General features: G+C 37.1%; 2 protein-coding genes across 6 annotated transcripts in view; one reads left to right on the top strand and one right to left on the bottom strand.

Moving 5' to 3' along the window:
* The first annotated feature begins 1521 nt into the window (after positions 1 to 1521).
* Positions 1522 to 17160, top strand: LOC127624748 (zinc finger protein 341-like). 3 transcript variants are annotated; one of them, XM_052099612.1, is made up of 16 exons: positions 1522 to 1575; positions 3130 to 3237; positions 3384 to 3574; positions 5926 to 6075; positions 6178 to 6393; positions 6514 to 6688; positions 6922 to 7015; positions 8691 to 8896; positions 9072 to 9256; positions 9645 to 9853; positions 9977 to 10073; positions 11220 to 11352; positions 11626 to 11737; positions 11812 to 11882; positions 12293 to 12523; positions 13072 to 17156. In XM_052099612.1, exons 1-16 carry the CDS (start codon positions 1545 to 1547, stop codon positions 13329 to 13331), a joined length of 2469 nt encoding a protein of 822 aa, XP_051955572.1. In that variant the 5' UTR covers positions 1522 to 1544; the 3' UTR covers positions 13332 to 17156. The 3 variants fall into 3 exon arrangements, with proteins under 3 accessions (XP_051955572.1, XP_051955571.1, XP_051955570.1); XM_052099611.1 differs by having other exon boundaries at positions 6925 to 7015; positions 9645 to 10073; positions 13072 to 17160; XM_052099610.1 differs by having other exon boundaries at positions 9645 to 10073.
* Positions 14451 to 19563, bottom strand: part of LOC127624747 (E3 ubiquitin-protein ligase Itchy-like) — a 38588-nt gene continuing 33475 nt past the window's right edge. For all 3 annotated transcript variants that reach the window (XM_052099607.1, XM_052099608.1, XM_052099609.1), the window contains one exon: positions 14451 to 18370. In XM_052099607.1, the coding sequence (XP_051955567.1) occupies positions 18271 to 18370 (100 nt within the window). In that variant the 3' untranslated portion in view covers positions 14451 to 18270. The remainder of the gene's footprint in view (positions 18371 to 19563) is intronic.

Below are 19563 nucleotides of genomic sequence, written 5' to 3'. Positions count from 1 at the left end.
TAATCATTTTTAAAGATTAGTTGTTTGAATGCAAACTTAAGTTGTATAATGACTAATGTCGAGAGAACAACAGTGTCGTTGTGAAACGTGCATTGATCAGATGGACATCGTATCATTATTTGCATGTATAGCTTCATAAACGTGTGTTTGATTGCTTAAAGATGCACTAAGATGCCAATGTGAAAATGCACAATTCACAGTCAGCCATGAGGACTTTAATCTATGAGTGAAAGTGTCGAATAATAGGACGGTTACTGAGATTAATTAAATTGTATTCGGCTGGTCATGTGATTCTAACATGGCCGCCCCCATGTGTGGACCCTCTCCAAGTAGAATAAAACAGCTTTTATTAGGTTACTGATATGACTGGAGTCTTCATTTTAATGTGAGTGATAATGATTTCCTACATGTTTCAAAATTACTATTAATTTCTTAAGTACAGCTTTTTTAATGAGGACAAAATTACTTAAGATGGCTGTCATTTGTGTGTTATTTGTTGTGTTTTGCATTGTAATAAAATTTTTATTTTGGTGTTTTTTATTATTGTTAAGAAATTATAATCTAAATGTTTGTGTTGTGATATTCTATTTAAATAATAAAAATATTTGTGTGTAATATTGTGTTTTGTGTTGTTAATTTGATATTTTAATTTAGTTTTGTTGTAGTTATTAAGATTTAAACTACATTTTTGTGTTGGTTTTTGTGATTTTTATTTAAATAATAAAATGTTTTTTTGGATTATATTGTGCTTCGTGTTGTTATTTGGTTATTTTTATTTAGTTTTTGTTATTTTTATTAAGTTATAATATAAATTTGTGTTGTCTTGTTTTATTATTTTTTTTTTCATAAAGTTTGTTTTGATAAAATAATTAGGCTAATATATTTTTGTTTTGTTATTTTCATATTTTTATTTAGTTGTTGTTTTGTTATTGTTATTAAGTTATAATCTAAATTTTTTTGTCCTGTTTTGTTGTGATTTTTATTTTATTAATTAAACAATGTTTGTGGTATGTTTTGTTTTGTGTCATTATTTTATTTTTTATATAAAATAATAAATGTTATTATTTTTTAGATTTTTTTTTTAAATAAAATAATTAGGCTAATCAATTTTGTGTGCTTTGTGTGTCATTAATTGTGATTATTTTAATTAAAAAAAAAATGTATTAGCCTGTGACTGTGTTGATCTGTTTACATTTCACAAACAATTTTACAAAACAATACTTATTCCTGTTTATTATTTTGACAAATGATTGAAATTACTAAGGTTAAACACAGATTTTAATGATGATGTCAGTGAATGCTAAAAACAAAAATGTGCTCCTAATTAAATAAATATTTTAATTTAATCTGTTCTAATCTGCTTCTAATTTCATTTCTTCTGTATGATATCCAACTGTATTGGATATCATTGCAAAATATAGTTTTATATACTTAAAATATATATAAATAGATAAATAAATAAATAAATAAAAACTTTCTGTTGAATGTAAATCACTGTAATAAACCCCGCCCACTACTGGCGTTATGAACAGAGGAGCTACAAGATGGCGCAGGCAATATTTGAGGTTCTGGAAGGTATAAATTCATACTTTTTTAAAAGGAAACATTATCCAGGATGTAAACAACATTAAATTAACATTTTACTCTTGCAGTAAAAATGCATGCATGATTCCGCCGAACAGTTCCAAAAGCATTATTTTATTGTTGTTTCGGTTCGTGTGAATGTCAGTTTGTTTTGAATCATAAGAGGATAAATACAAGCATTTTTTTAAATAATTAATATTAGCGCAGCTTAGCGGTCAGTGTGTTTCACTTTAGTGCAAGTGAGCAGAGATTGATGTAGAGGAGGGAGGAAGAGCGATTGAAATAACAGCCGCGTGCTGAAGGATCATGGCGGAGGGAGAGAGACTCATCCCTGGAAAAGCCACAAAACACCTCACCGCTGTCTGATCCGATATATATACACACACATCAAATCTAATATTACCTTACAGACGATTTTACTGTTGTATAATGTATGCGCACTCTTGCTTACAGTGTTAAAATGGTTTCCACACTTTTACATTATAAGTGTTTGCTAGTGTTACTGAAATATTACTGCTCATTTAACTAAACATGGTGCCTGGTAGTATATGGTGCATTATAGTGTAATGTAGTGTGATTGTACGTATTAAAGAAATTTTTGTTTTTGTTTTGTTAATTCATTTACAAAAAAACGTACCAAAATCTACTATGGTATTGTCCTGTTTTTGGACGTGTACTATGGTAATACCACGTAAACATGGGAAACGAATAAAAATGTTATACCTCCCTGATCCCAGATGGACATCTCTGAGATGTCCGTTTAAGATCGTTTCATCTGGAAAGCATTGCATTCCAATTAACATCTTACTAAGATCAGATTTACAAACATTACAAATCGTAAACATCTGAAAGACATCTGCTGAAGGTCTTATTGACATTCGAGAGGAAACGGCTTCCCATTTAGCACACAAACGTCTCAAAGTTGGCTGTAAAGAGTGTTTCATCTGGAAAGCATCTCATTCCAATTAACATCTGGTAAACATCTTAATAAGATCAGATTTACAAACATAAACATCTCAAAGACATCTGCTGAAGGTTTTATTGACGTTTGAGAGGAAACGTCTTCCCAGGTAGCATGCAAACGCCTCAGAGTTGATTGTTTAATAATGTTTCATCTGGATAGCATCACATTGCGATTAGCATCTGCTAAACATCTTAATAAGATCAGATTTACAAACATAAAAATCTCAAAGACATCTGCTGAATGCTTTATCGACATCCTAGAGGAAACGTCCTATGAATGTATTGCAGATGAGCGAACAACCTAAAAAAAACATGTCTTCCAGATGTAAACACACATCAAAAAGACATCTGGGTGATGTGCATGATTTTATTTTCGAATGTTTGTAAATCTGATTTAAGATGTTTAGCAGATGTTCATTAGAATGTGATGTTTTCTAGATGAAACAATACTTCGAATAAAATGATTGTATATCTAACTAAAATCATGAACAGTACTATAATGGTACTGTTTTGGATGTTACACATTTTCAAAGAAAATATAAGATATTGATTGATTGATTGAGATATATTTGTCCCATTCAGGCATGGACAATCAGACGGTCCTCAATGTCCAGTCATTGTTAGACGGTCAAGCAGGTGTTCTGGACCCCAACACACAGAATGTCTCAGGAACGACCATCCAACCAATGGGTGAGGACAATTCATGTGTTTATGTAACATTTATCATAATGGGTGATCGGTCTGTTAAATAAGGATGCCATATGTATGTACCTCACATATCTGTTAATGCTAAACGAGTTCTTTTAATATTCTTGGATATGATGTTATATTTACAGATGATGAGGACGTGTTTCTCTGTGGGAAATGTAAGAAGCAGTTTAACTCATTACCAGCGTTCATGACCCACAAGCGAGACCAGTGTCAATCCAACGCCCCATCACTGGCCACCGTCTCTCTGGCCTCCAACAATGCCTACACATCTGTACCTTCCATCAGCACGGGTCCACAGCTGCCCCCTAACAGACAGGTACAGCTCACCTGATCTAGAGAAATCACAGCACACCTGGAGCACCCCTATAACTCCTTTTAACATGTCATCTTAAAGAATTCGATTTTTTTGGTTTTACGTTCTTGTCTTTGTCTAACATCATGAATATAATGCCAATATTACTTAACTATGTATAGTGCAAGTCATGGTTTAAGATTGGTGAACTATGTGTTAAGGGTCAGTGTTTAAACAAAGATTTAGTTTGAACTGTAAGATTAATGACTAATGTCTTGGAAGTCCATCCTGGAATAACTGCAGAAGTTCACATAGATGTATTGTCCTTGTTAGTTGGCTGATAAAAGGGTTTTATTGGCAATCAATTGATAGTTTATATATTCCATTTCAAGAGTGTAGTCCATCATTAGACTGAGGTGATGCAGGCAGAGATCAGGGATGTGCATCGCAGTTCAACCTGGCCGGTAATTTCGGTGTGGTTTGGTGTGGTCCATCCTAAGTCCAAGGTTCAGGCAATGGCATATGATGTATCCCATGTCTTATGGTTGGAGTTGGCATCAGTTCATCCTCTGAAGTCCATCATAATAGACTGAAGTAATGTTAGGCTGGGACCAGCTGCATTTAGTCATCATCATCATTCAGCGACACGCAGCAGTGCAGTCCAACACGAAGCAGGAATGGTGCTGGATCCAGCCGGTTCTGGTGACCTCAGGATAGGAATCCCGAGGTTGAGACAGGGAAACAAATAAAATAATATTAGCATAGATGCCATTCAATTTATTGCAGAGTTATAGATCATGATCACCGTTTGTAACTAAAGAAGCCTAATTGTGAGTTGAAGCATAAATTAGGTGTATGCCGTCTAAACAGAGTCTTTAGTCTAGACTTAACCTCAGTGAGTGTGTCTGAGTCCCGAACAGTGTTAGGGAGACTTTTCCATAGTTTAGGAGCCAAATATGAAAATGATCTTCCTCCTTTTGTGGATATTTTGATATTCTAGGAACTATTAACAGGCCAGAATTTTGCAATAGCGTACTTTGCAATTTATAGTCATTTATTTATTTTAATATTTAGTCCTTTCAGATGGAAAACATTTATGCATATAAATGATCCAAAGTGCATTTGAACAGCGGTGAAACACTTTCTTATGATGTGGACAGAGAAGTACGTTTGATGTAAGTTTGGAGCAGAAGAAATAGAAATAAACCTTGTGTAAATTGTTAGCTTTTCGCTAAGCTAAAATGCTATTTCTAGCCATTTTATATGCACATGTTACCAGACACGATCATATTTATTTATCAAGAAAATTCACATTGGGTCATTGTGGCGTGGGGACGTGGTCATGTGTCGGTCTGCGGGAGAGAGAGAGAGCGGTAAGGCTTGTCCCCTGGTTCATAATTAACCCTAACACCTGTCTTCCTCCACATTACTATAACAAGAGACAGGTGTTAGGGATAATTATGAACCAGGGGACAAGCCTTACCGCTCTCTCTCTCTCCCGCAGACCGACACGTGACCACGTCCCCATGCCACAGTCTTTACTTTTTACTAATTTTTATCTATTATTAAGACCTTTGATATTAGTGCAAAAATCATATTCTTGATCATTTTTGTATTGTTTTCCTGTACAAATATCTAAAAATCCTTAACACAAGATCAGTTTGATCGATCTTGTTTTAGAAGCAACGCTGCATAAGATATTTGGGTTTTTCAGAGAATGTATTTTTAACATGTATTTTGAGTTTTTATAGTCAAAACAAGTGAAAAAAATCTACCAGTGCTGAAGAAGTAATCCAAAGTATTTAGATTACATTACTGACCTTGAGTAATCTAACGGAATACGTTACAATTTACATTTTACAGCATGTAATCTGTAATCTGTAGTGCAATACATTTCTAAAGTAATCTTCCCCACCCTGGTGATATGCTAGCAAGTGAAATTATATGCAAGCATGCTAAACAGATGCAAAGCATGCTGGGAACTAGAAATCCTTTGCCATGTTTCATGGCTTAAGAAAAGCTGACAAGACACTTTTTTTTTGTTAAATCAACTCAGTTAATTTAAGTTCCCTTGGTTGCAGACTGACGAAAGTGAAAGTAATTTTTTTTTAGTGTATGAATTCAAGGTATATTTGATTTTAGTAAAACAACATGTAAAATGCAAAAAACATCCTAGTAAAAAGATGCTAATTTTTGATATCAGTAATTGTATCTGCACTAGTAAAATTAAAATGTCTATTAAAAATGTCTTCATTACTTGCAGAAAAACCCATTTCTTGATATAAAAATTTAAAGTTTTATATTAAAAGCTGTAATTATTTTAAAATACTATATTTTTATTTATTTGTTTGTTTATATATTTTTCTCTCCTCAAGGTCTCTACGTACATAACCGTGCCACAGTCTCCTCTCACACACACACTGGTGCAGGGTAACGTGTTGGTCAGTGATGAGGTGTTGATGTCGGCCATCTCAGCATTCGGCTCTCTGGATCAGCCAATGGCCACCATGCATGGATCCATACAGGTAACCAACACCTGACAGACACACAGCCTTACGATTCAGGAGAGAGTGATCTGTAACTGAGGTAGTAATACAGCCTTTGATACAATTTCTCAACTTTTTCAGAGTAATCTCAGTATGCATGCGGGAACCTCGTACCTGCAGCACCATCAGCAGCCTCCACAGCCCCTCCCACACAACCAGACCACGCCCCTTTCCTCACAGGTGCCCTCCAGTAACAGTAATTCAATAGTGCAGGTGTACAGCACACTGTCGTCTATGGTTGGAGGTGGTACTGCAGAGGTGCCTACACTGGGTCTGCAGTCATTTCAGTCTGTTCAGGTACACTGACAGATGTTTCACAGGCATGATAAATACTGTTATCTAAATGCTTCCAGGTTTACTTTTGTACAGGAAGTTTGTTGAACATTAATAATATGATCAGATGTTGTTGTTTGTCAGGTGCCCAGTCAGTGTGTGGAGAGTCAGGTGTTCAGCACGGCTTCAGTGTACAGCCCTGGAAAACAGACCACCAAAAACAAATCCTGCACCATCAGCACAAACCTCTCTGAGCTTGGAGAATACGACAAGGTCATCATCCCCAAGAGAACCAGAACCTCCAAGAAAACCCTGGATGGTACTTCATGCCTTTTATCAGTCTATACAGCTGCACCATCAAGCTTTCATAACTAGATAGAGCAGGATATGTTTAAGCAAATACATGAAGTGAATTAAAAGTGTTACAGATCTACAGCAGGTGCTAGTGGTAAGACAGCCAGTGAAGTAAAGAAAACACTATGTCAACGTTGTTACAACATTTCTATGATATTTGTTTGGATGTTGTTTCAAAGTTGAACTTTTTTTTTCCAGCAGGTCAAACAAAAGGAAAAGCTCAGAAACTCAAATGCAATTACTGTAGCAAAGTATTTACCAAGAATTTTGACCTTCAGCAACATATTCGCAGGTAAATAAGTGCTTGTGTAAAGGTTTTTGTTCAGGGGTCAGTCCCAAATTCATGTCAGTATACTGTATGTTTTGACACCCCCGATCTCAGAACATGCACTTGCAAATGTCTGTTTTGAGCCTTTAAGTCTTTTTAAGAGCCAAAGCTTGTGATGTATTAATGACAGAGAACTCTTAATATATTGATTAAATATGGAGATGGCAATTCTTGTTTTTCTGAAACATTTGGATGCTTGATTCAGGAGATATTAATATACCAAGAGAAGCAGGATCTTTGTGGAGTCTGAGCTCAGGATAGAGCTCTCTAGAACCCTGCTGTTAAAACAAGTCTAAATTAGAACTCTGATGTTCTAGAACTCTATATGATATGTTATTGTTCTCAAACTATAAAGGGCATGTTGTTCTATAACTCTATAGGACATGTTGCGATTCTAGAACTGGAGAGGACAAGCTAGTGTTCTAAAACTTTAGAGGACACATTGTCATACCAGAATTATAGAGGACATGATCTAGAACTGTAGAACAACAGACTCTGTTGGACATGATGTTCTAGAACTCTATAGGATATGTTGTGGTTCTAGAACTGGAGAGGACAAGCTAGAGTTCTAAAACTTTCGAGGACACTTTGTCATACCAGAATTATAGAGGACATGTTCTAGAACTCTATAGAACATGTTATTGTTCTCAAACTATAAAGGTCTTGTCATTCCAGAATTCTAGAGGACATGATCTAGAACTGTAGAACAACAGACTCTGTTGGACATGTTATTCTAGAAATTATGACATGTTGTTGTTATAGAACTCTATAGGATATGTTGTGGTTCTAGAACTGGAGAGGACAAGCTAGTGTTCTAAAACTTGAGGACACGTTGTAATTCCAGAATTCTAGAGGACATGTTCTAGAACTGTAGAACAACAGACTCTGTTAGACATGTTATTCTAGAACTTATTACATGTTGTTATAGAACGCAGTAGGACATGTTGTTTTTTTTAGAATTCCATAGGAAAATGTAGTGTTCTAGAACCCTAGAACTTATAGAACTCTATAGAACTTGTGCTACAGAAATCTTAAGGACTGTTGTTCTAGAACTGTATAGGATTCTGTCTTAAAAACAATCAGTTCTCTGAATTGTTTTATTGTAGAACTTTATCAGACTTTGCAGTTCATGAACTCTGTCCACAGTTTTCCTGGCCAACCACTGGACAATTCTAATTGCTGCTGGACTGTTTTCTATTTCCGGTCTGGAAAAGAAGCAAATGTAAAAACTACCTTTATGTGAATTCTGGCCTGTCATAACAAATCAAAGTAGTTAATGATATCAACGTAACTAACCCAAGTCCATAACTCAATGTCTTCCATCGACTCCTTAAACTTGATCACCGGCACTGTCAAAAAACTATTATTGCGACTAACTTTAAAGCATCGGCACTATGGAGCCACGGACATGATTTTTCAGCAATTTTTACATATTAATTACACTAAACATCACATTATTCTGTAAGAACATACACCAATGCAAGTGAAAACAGGTTCTGTTATGAATCGTGGAATAATTCCGCGTTCTGGAAAAAGGTGGATATGACTGATATTTTAGACCACTTTGGAACTCCTTTCGAAAAGGACCGTAGAAATCACATAGTGTTCTTTAAACGGTGCTGTCCTCTCCACTCTGCAGTCACACAGGTGAGAAACCCTTCCAGTGTATCGTGTGCGGCCGAGCCTTCGCTCAGAAGTCCAATGTGAAGAAACACATGCAGACACACAAAGTCTGGCCCACTGGAGTCCACAGCAGTGCCTCCAGGTTGCCCATCACAGTACGAGTACTTCCAATGAACAACGACGAGAACTCGCAGCAGACGGAGCAAGAGACACAGGAACAAGGTGCTGTATCACTGATTTGAACCAACCCCTAACTCAAAGTATCAAACATCAGCACTTCACTCGTCCTGCAGGTCCTAAACAGACATGAATGATACCATAAGGAAAAGTGTGCTATTAGTTTCTTAGTTCAGTCTTACGATTTACGCGTCTGTTTGCTTTTCTCGTGTGTTTCCAGCTGTAGAGGAGAGAGACGGTGAGACGCAGGTGGAGACACAGAGCTCGGTGGAGGCCAAACAGACTGGAAACCAGAACAAACAGATCATCCTGATCGACAGCTCATATCAGTGTCAGTTCTGCTCGACCAAATTCAGCACCTACTTCCAGCTTAAGTCTCACATGACCCAGCACAAGAACGAACAGGTACATTGATAAAGTATTTTTCTAGCATCGCTCTGCACTGATAGATTTAATCACCCAAATAGAGTTTGTGTAGAGTAGAACTTGTTTGCAAGCGATAGTGAGTCAAAGATAATTGGTCGAAATGGTTCACAAACTGGTTTGAATGGTTTATCGAAATTGGATTCCAGAAATCACAAATGACTGAAAGTCATGGAATTTCACTGGTCATGAGTGGGAACCCTGAAAGTAATATACAATGTAGACCAGGGCTGGACTGGTAATCTGGCATACCGGGCATTTTCCCATTGGGCCGACGCAGTTTGTGGCCGAACAGTGGCGGACTGACCGGGCCGATTTCTCTTCCCAGTCCAGCCCTGATGTAGACCATTTTCTCTTTTGGGCTTTGCAGGTGTACCGCTGTGTAGTGAAGAGCTGCTCTCAGACCTTTCAGAAGTTGGATCAGTTTCTCGAGCACATTCACACACACCAAGAGCAGCTGACGTACCGCTGTCACCAGTGCAGTAAAGTGTTTCCTTCGCTCTTTGACCTGGGACTACACCAGTACTCGCACAGCTTCTGTCCTCAACAGAACCAGCGCAGAGACACCAACTACTACGGGTTAAACCCACATACACCACAACATTACATCTTTAACATCTGCATTCATGCATTTGGCAGATGCTACCAGTCAAGCCAAATGAACACTTTGAATACAAGTTTTGTTGTCGTTTTTGTGTACAGATGTATGAAGTGTCAGAGTAAATATTCCACACAGGAAGCTCTTGAACAGCATCTGCTGAACGCGATACATAACTACCCCTGCCCTCATTGCCAGAAGGTACCCCACGAGAAACATCTGATTTGACTTTTGGTTTGATTGAAAGATGTCATATCAGATCAATGTGGAATTGAAGTTTGAGGTCGACCGATAGTGGATTAAGCTGACACTGATAACTGAGGCGGTAACCGATTAATCGGTCGATAGTTTTATAAATAGATTTATAGAAGGTAAAACATGTTTAGTCTTTCCTTATTGTGACAGGCACAGACATAGATGCTACAAGAATAAAATCCCCAAATCCCAGTAACACCCAGAAGAAAATGAAGATTTGGTGCATAACGCCATACTTTAACGCCAGGGACTCTTATTCTGAAATGGTGGTGACTTGGCTCCTTTACAGCGCTCTAGTTAACTAGCCGATTTATTTACCAAATTAATACATTCACCAGATGAAGGGTTTTTGTATATATACTGTTAAAAGGTTTAATGAGGAATAAGGTTTATTATTATTCACAAGATATGAAGTTGGAGACACCATGTATGTGCTGACGAGTCCGTTTCTATATAGGCACATTTTTCTTTATATGCTCTCGCTTCAATATCGAACGCTTGATTATATAATCAAAATAAAATATGAATTGAAGTGATGAGTAAAATATGATCGAATATAGTCCATAATGAACGATTTAGATACAGCAAATCCCCACAAGGTGTCAGTTATTGTTTTATTTCGCCTCTAGCTGTGACTATCGGCAACAATCGGTACAGATATTTGCAGAGAACCGATAGCTCCAAAAAACAACTATAGGCACCGAATAATCAATAGAACCGATATATATTGGTCTATCTCTAATTTAAGTACTTTGTGTGAAACATTGAACGTTTTTGTGTGCGAGTCACATTGTTTGATTGCGTCGCTCTTCGTGTGAGAATAGGTTTTGTGCGAAACATTGACCGTTTTCATCTGCGATTCGCTGTTACACCGTAAAATCACAGCCACAGAGGAACACAGAAGAATAAAAAGAAACTGTCAGCAATCATCGGCATAGATAACTGCAGATAACCAATTGTTTCAAAAATGAACTATTGGTACCGATTAATCGGTAAAACCGATATATCACTCTACCTTTAATTGAAGTAAACCTTTAACTCCTAATACTAGTTAATGTGACAAAGTAAATGATGTGTGTTTTTGTGTTGAAGGTCTTTCCCTGCGAGCGGTATTTACGCAGACATCTCCAGACGCACGGTGTCGGGGGGAAATTTAAATGTCAGATTTGTAAAAAGTTCTTCAAAACCGAACACTACCTCAAACTACACACACAGATCCACTCAGGTAAAGCTGGTTTTGTGGGGAAAACAAGTGATCATCTAGTCAAGTAAGAAGACAGTTTCCTCAAAGCATTCTTGAAAATTCAATGATATGTGTTATTGTGTTACATACTCTTTTATTTAAAGTATAAAGATGAATGAAGCATCTGAAAAAGTCTTAAGTCATTTTCCTGAAAACATATTGAGCTGGTGAGACAGTTAATGAACGTGTTTAACTTATGTCTGACTCAGTACTGTGTTAATATTGACGTTTTCTGGGTTTTTCTTTGTTGTGTAGGAGAGAAGCCGTATAAATGTTCTGTGTGTGAGGCCACCTTCAACAGGAAAGACAAAGTGAAGAGACACATGCTGATTCACGAGCCTTTCAAGAAATATAAATGCCCCTTCAAGTGAGTGGCAAGCTTGTGATCGGCAGTCTGTGAATATGCTTCAGTATTATTTATTTATTTTTCTCCTGTGGTAGAACTCACGTGGGCTGCACCAAAGAGTTCAACCGGCCGGACAAACTGAAAGCTCATATTCTCTCTCATTCAGGTTAGAATGACCTCTCAAATATGACATTTTAAAGGTGTATCGTCTCAAATGAGACAGATCGAAGTGTTTATTTAAGCTAAGGAACTATAGGCTTATTAGTCCGCAGAAGAATTATAATTGGGGCGGCTGTGGCTCAGGTGGTAGAGCGGGTTGGCTGCCAATCACAGGGTTGCAAGTGTCGTCACATGCCGAATCACATGCCGAAGTGTCCTTGGGCAAGACACTGAACCCCAAGTTGCTCCCAATGGCCCAAGTTAGCACCTTTAACATTCTGCTATTATCAGCATTTTCTCAAGATGTAGTGCATTACAGTGATTTGACCACTCTTCACAGCTGTAAAATCACGGTCACCGTCTCAAAAAAATGGCTTATTGATTTCATTACAACTTTATACTCTCTCTGTTGTGCAGGTATTAAACCATATAAGTGCCAGTTCTGTCAGAAGTCGTTCAGTCGTCGCGCACACATGCTGGAGCATCAGCGCTCGCACACAAATAACTATCGCTTCCGATGCGCCGCCTGTAACAAGGGCTTCACCCGCAACAATTACTACAGAGAACACAAGTGCCCGCTGGCAGGGGCTCCAACAGGGGACATGGAGGGGGCACAAGGGTCGCAAGGACAAGGGAACAACAGCGAGGGTAAATATACACATATAAACACACACTTTTCACACGCATCATGAATTATGTGTTCACCACCATTCAGAAGTTGGCTACTGATCAATGTTTTTCTTTCAAGCACGCTCTGAAATATGTAACCGCATGCCGTTTGTGCAGCGCTATTATACATACTCCGAACAGGCATGAGGCTCATGATACAGTGTTTTCCTACGGCTTTACAGCAGTTCTTTAAACTGATGTTCTCAGAGTTCGGTTCGTGCTGTTCAGTTGAACTCAGAGCATCACTGAGCCGCGCCGCGGATGTCGACCAGAGTAGCTGCTGTCTGGAAGAGCTTGTGAAACGCTTCTCAAGTGCTCTGATGTGCGTGCTATCAGAAGAGGCTTGCGCCAGACTCCTGCGGAAATTTAAACTTTGATAGTGAACGCAAAGTGCTCCGGTTTGCTTCACGAGAACGGGGCTCGTGGGTTTAATCAAACAGCATTCAAATTAAGTGTGGAAGAAATTAGGACAGAAATAATGTACTGAATAGACCTGGAGGCTAAATCCATGTTTTGATGATTTTCAGGTACAGGGGACGGATCACCTGACATTGAACCAGATGAACACGGAGAAACTGCAGATGAGGAAGAGGACGAGGATGGGGAGACGCAGCAGGATGAAATTACAGGAATGACTGGAGAACAGAAGCAGATGGGAGGAGAGGAGGAGGAGGAAGGAGGGAGGGCTGATGGTTTGGAGGGCGGGGCAGGGCTGGATCACATGCAGGAAGGAGGCGGAGCTATCAGGCTGCTGTCTGAACCCATGTGCTTTCAAACAGATGACTGATGGAGAACATCGAAAGAGATGCAGCTGAAGTGAAATGCAAAAATGAGGATTTCTTTTGTTTGGCAAACAGGTAGTCCCGCCCCCAAAATTACACCGTTGGTTAAGCCAATGTGTTGGGCTGCTCATACTAATTGCAATTCCGTTTGGTTCCACTAGAGGTGAGAAAATGACACACTGCTGATTGAAATTTAGGCCTCTGAATACATGCTGGTACAAAGATATTTAATATAAATTAAGATATTGGAATGGGTGACGTGGTCTGTGATATTCCCTGCACTCAAACCGAGTTTGTTGTGTCATCTTGTTTACAAATCTTCAGTTGGCAGAGCTTCACAAACCTTAGATGGCTTTAGGGACCTTCGAAGTCAGTGATGTTTTCTATTAGCTATCGAAATTCAGGGTGGTCGACCAATATGGGCGCACTGAAGCAACCCCAGATCATAACACTGCCTTAAATCCAAACTGTGACTTATTCTTGGTTTTTTGGGCTAAAGTGTTGACTATAAGTGTTGACCTAATCTATTGGTGGATTTTGGAATTGGCTTTAATATCAAAATGGCCAAATATCGCCAGATTAATCAGCCTGGCTGATATATCGGTCCATCCCCGTTTATAATCGATAAAGTTTTGTTTTATATTAAAACGTTACTGCTCATTTCTTTTTTTCTCAGCGTTGAGAACTCCATCTTGTAGATACCGTTTTGATAATAAACATGGTTGATTGTCTACAGTTGTCGTTTGTTTACCTTCTATGTTGCATGTCTTGCACTTTGGCCTAACAGATATGACTTTAGCGAACACCAGCGCAAGGAAATGGCCAAATCCATCTCTGTTCAGTTACAGGGGTGTTCACAAAGGACGCCGCCATGGAGCGAATAGTTATTCATTTGTTTGTCTACGACACGTGCGTAAGAGTGGACGTCTTTGACCGTTGTTTTTCAGCACCTCACGCCATGAGCATTGTTTTCAAGACGTATTTTAAAACACTTAGTTCCATTTCATTGTTTTTGTCCTCAGGAAAGTATGCTGTGTGAACGCCCCCTTTGAGGATGCACTTTTAATAATGGTTTCTTATAGGCAGTAACTACATCTGATGAGAAAAACACCAAATGCAAAATGTTTCCCATTGAATTATTTATTCAGTATTTGTTTTTTCTTCACATTTATCTAGTAAATAAATCTCTGAGGTGACTCTGAAGGCAGTCACTTCTACTTTATTACTAAAATCGTTTTATTTACTTTTATTTTTTCATTGTATGTATTTTTTAGGAGAACGAGTATTCACACCATGTACAGTATTCGGCTCATATACAGAGTGAAAGTGGTTTGATTTACACGGAGCAGTTGGAAGAAGAGAAGAAATCATAAAAATAAGTCATATCACAGTTAACAACAATCATCCCAAGGATTTCATTTGTTAAAATCTGGTTATGGATCAGTAACTGTTTTCCAATAAATATTCAACGTTGCTTTCTATGCTGAAAATCAAACAGATATCGATCCTTATCAGATGCATCCAAGTGATTATTCATAAGCCTTCACCGCTAAATAATTTTCTTGTTTCCAGTAAAAATATCAACATATCCTGAAACAAAGTCAATTGACATGTTTTCCGAGAATATAATAAATAATGGGTTTATTTCTTAGTTTATGCATAAATCCAATTCGTTTTAGATTTATGCATAGACATCTTATGCCATTTTGCTTCTGGATGTTTCAATATTTTTACTGAAAGTCAAGACAACAAATACTGCCTTTATTTATTTATTTATTGCAGTGATTATCACTCATAATGTGCTGCACTGAACTACAGTACTGTGGTAAATCATGACAGGCTTTTGTGCTCAACAGCGCCGGTTTAGACTAAAATCACTTTAAATGATCCCAGAAGCATGGACAACTGCTCTCTGAACAGCCGAAGAGATCTCCAGAATATGTAAAAATGTACCTGTAAAATTCAGACGTCCTATAGAACTAGAGCGTTTGATACTCTTGATGTTCTTACATAAATGCTGCACTCAAACCCCGTGGAAATTTAGTCCAAAATAATAAATTGCATAATGATTTCAGTGAAATAATTCAGTACTCTGAGCTTGTGCTTACAGACGACTGAAATCAGCCACAATCAGAGATGGAGGTATTAAAACTCCTGGAATACTCTACAGGAAATCCTTGAGTTTCCAGGCATCACGGGAATATTTATAATTGTTTTACCATTTTAAAATTGGATAGCAATCTGTTTAACACTTCAAGGGTGAATCTCAACAAGAATTGCTGTGTGTTAAGACAATTAAGCCTATTTTTTAGAACTATAAAGATTTTATTTTTGCATTGTGACATTAAAGCATTTACAGTTGAAGTCAAACGTTTACATACACTGAGGTTGAAGTCATTAAAACTCATTTTTTAACCACTCCACTGCTTTCATATTAGCTAACTATAGTTTTGGCAAGTCGTTAAGAACATCTACTTTGTGCATGACACGAGTAATGTTTCCAACGGTTGTTTACAGACAGATTGTTTCACTTTTAATTGACTATATCACAATTCCAGTGGATCAGAAGTTCACATACACTAAGTTAACTGTGCCTTTAAGCAGCTTGGAAAATTCCAGAAAATGATGTCAAGCCTTTAGGCAATTAGATTCAAATAAGAGGTGTACTGAATTGGAGGTGTCCACAGTTAAACGTGTCCTAGTCCTATATCGACATACCCTGAAAGTGTGAAAAGTGCAAATCAATCCCAGAACATCAGTAAAGGACCTTATGAAGATGCTGGAGGAAACAGGTAGACATGTATCTATATCCACAGTAACACGAGTCCTATATCAACATCACCTGAAAGGCTGCTCAGCAAGGAAGAAGCCACTGCTCCAAAACCACCATAAAAAAGCCAGACTACAGTTTGTAAGTGCACATGAGAACAAAGATCTTACTTTCTGGAGAAATGTCCTCTAGTCTAATGTAACAAATATTGAATTGTTTGGTCATAATGACCATCATTATGTTTGGAGGAAAAAAGGGTGAGACTTGCCAACCGAAGAAAACCATCCCAACTGTGAAGCATGGGGGTGCAGCATCATGTTGTGGGGGTGCTTTGCTGCAGGAGGGACTGGTGCACTTCACTTAATAGATGACATCATGAGGAAGGAAAATTATGTGGATATATTGAAGCAACATCTCAAGAAATCAGCCATGAAGTTTAAGATCAGTCTCAAATGGTTCTTCCTAATGGACAATGACCCCAAGCACACCTCCAAAGTTGTGGCAAAATGACTTAAAGACAACTGAGCAAGGAGGTCTACAACCCTGACTCAGTTACATCAGTTCTGTCTGGAGGAATGGGCCAAAATTTCCAGCAACTTATTGTTAGAAGCTCGTTGAAGGACCCAAAACATTTGACCCAAGTTAAACAATTTAAAGGCAATGCTGCCAAATACTAACAAAGTGTGTGTAAACTTCTGACCCACTGAGGATGAGCTTAAATAAATAATTCTCTCTACTATTATTCTGACATTTAGTGATCCTAACTGACCTAAAATAGGGAATGTTTTCTATGATTATCAGGAATTGTGAAAAACTGAGTTTAACTGTATTTGGATACGGTGTATTTAGACTTCTGACTTCAACTCTATATACTATTAAAAATAATTTTTTTAAAGCAACAAAAATTAAATTCAATACAACAACTACTATTATATTTACATTGTATATTACAAATGTACATTACAATTGAAATCATATAATGTTTCCACATTACAATATTGAGCATTTTGGGGGTAAAAGTCACTAAATTGCCATGAAAATAATGTAAAAATGCAAAATAAATTAATGGACCTTAAAACATTGGTTTGATTGATTTGATGGTAAAATTCATTTCAAATTTTTGTATTACACAAATAAGTGACACATTTTTAAGCATTACTATAATAATATTTTTGGGGTAAAATGTGCTTAGTTGTTAAGAAAATAATAATGTAACAATGCAAAACCTTTTAATGGTCATAAAAATAGGTTTCACTGATTTTACGTTAAAATAATTTGACATTTATGCATTAAGCTAATACGTGTTTTTCTTCTTCACATGACAGTAACATATATTGGTGTTATGAAAACAATGAAAATCTACACATTTTAAATGGACCTAAAAATAGGTTTCACTGAATTTATTGCAAAAATAATTTCACATTTTTGGTAAAGTTTTTTTTTTTTTTTGCATAAGTGTAAAGGACTTTTTTGGGGTGGGCAAAAGCACTTAATTGTTATGAATATAATGTACCTATGCAAAATATTTTAATGGACCTAAAAGTAGGTTTCACTGATTTTATTGTAAAAATTATTTAAAACTTTCGCTTGAAGAATTTGATAGAAATATAGAAACTTTAGAGGGGAAATCTGTCATGAAAATAATGTCACAATGCAAAAACTAAAATCGACTTTTTAGTTAATTGATGTGATTTTTGGAACGTAACATGATCCATACGTAATCTAAACAGTATTGGTTTGTTTTTTTAGATTTCCCCTCAAAGTATGAAAGTGAATCATTTGGTCAGTTCTGATATAATCTGCAACAAACTGATGCATCTCAGCTAAGTTAGTCACTGTAGCTACACTGTAATATATTTGTTTGAATGACAGTGGAGAAAAAGGCACAAGGTTGTGAACATAAAAACACATTCACAGAGCGTTCTCGACATTTCTTCCGAAGAAAAGTCAGTCACATATCTTACACACTCCAACGCCATCCAGAAATCCTGCTCACCTCTTCCAGGAGGAATACAGAAATTAACACCAAGTGACAGGCAAGTGCAGAAACCCCATTTTCCCATAATGCACCGGTGTGCTGGATCATAGAGGCATGGTCTGTACACGAGGCTGTATTGCATGAAAATGAGTGTTCGTGATCTCCTGTTGGACTGTATATCCTCTGTGTGTTTGTTTCACTCCTGCCCAAAACCTTCCGTCTCTTCAATGGCAAACATGAGCTTTTCCTTCAGCTGTTCGTAACTCTTGTACGGCGGCAGATCCAGACGATTAAAACTAGAACAGAAAAGATGATTTAACAAGTGAGATATGCACCATGTAAACATCACATCTGATCATTAACTGCAGGTATTATTGAATTATTACGGTGATTATTATAATATGAGTAGAAGGATCTTTACACGGTACAAACTACATAAGTGTTTACTTGTGTACAGTGATTATTCGTTCTCAAATGTATTGAATGTTGCAAAACGTCCCTAGTATTTTCTTACTGTGCGGGACAGACGTAGGCCTAGAGGCTACAGGAGTCCAAAATAAATTATATCCTAGATGCAGTTTATTTTGTAACCAAAGTCCTAATAATAACTAAAAGAAGAAAAAAAAAAGGCATAAAGTTACCGTTGTCTATATATAAACATACATCTATGGCTGAACTCCGGTATTTACGCTGTCAGCCATATTGGTTCTGATTTGTTGTTGCTGTAGTAACAAAAGCGCGAGCTGTAAAGCCACAGCACTCTTCCGGAAAGGGGCGGGGAGCAGCAGCTCATTTGCATTTAAAGAGACACACACGAAATCAGCGTGTTTTTGAGTCCACCCACAAAGAGACATTTATAACATGATATAATAAATGATCCGTGGGGTATTATGAACGGAAACTTCACAGACACATTCTGGGGACACCTGAGACTTGTTACATCTTGTAAAAGGGGCATAATAGGTCTCTTTTAACACACTAAAGCAGAAGAGAAAAATAACCATGTAAAAAAAAATATTATATATATATTCAATAATGTTGAAAATTCATGTCTTTTTTTGAAACATAATAATCGATTAAAAGAGTTGCACTTAAAAAGTAAAATTAAAATTTGTATTATTAGATTTTTGAAGGAAAATCGAATACGTTAAATCCAAGTTCAGCTCAATGGACAGCACTTGTGGGATAATGTTGATTACTAGAGGTAATGGCAAGGCATTTACAATGGAAGTGAATGGGGGACCATTATTTTAGGATTTAAAAAGGAAAAAATTTGAAGTTTATAATTTTATAAAAGCACTTGCATTAATTCGTCTGTTAAAACTCATGTATTATTTGAGCTGTAAAGTTGTTTAAATCATTGGTTTTACAGTCGTTTTAGGGCGTCGTGGCAACGAGGTTGTAAAATTGTCCATAACTTTACACAGAAAAGGTTAGTAAGTGATTTTATGACGCTAAAATCATGTTAACACGCATAATGTTTATGTCT

The sequence above is a fragment of the Xyrauchen texanus genome, chromosome 31, assembly GCF_025860055.1.
Source record: "Xyrauchen texanus isolate HMW12.3.18 chromosome 31, RBS_HiC_50CHRs, whole genome shotgun sequence".
Lineage (NCBI taxonomy): Eukaryota > Metazoa > Chordata > Actinopteri > Cypriniformes > Catostomidae > Xyrauchen > Xyrauchen texanus.
The sequence above is the reverse complement of the archived record's forward strand: the minus strand, read 5'-3'. Positions and strand labels throughout refer to the sequence as shown.

Excerpts from the sequence above, each read along its gene's own strand:
- LOC127624748 (XM_052099610.1), top strand. The coding sequence starts at position 1,545 with ATGGCGCAGGCAATATTTGAGGTTCTGGAAG. Across the intron at positions 11,883-12,292 it reads TCATATTCTCTCTCATTCAG|GTATTAAACCATATAAGTGC; the intron begins GTTAGAATGACC and ends TCTGTTGTGCAG. Across the intron at positions 12,524-13,071 it reads ACAAGGGAACAACAGCGAGG|GTACAGGGGACGGATCACCT; the intron begins GTAAATATACAC and ends GATGATTTTCAG.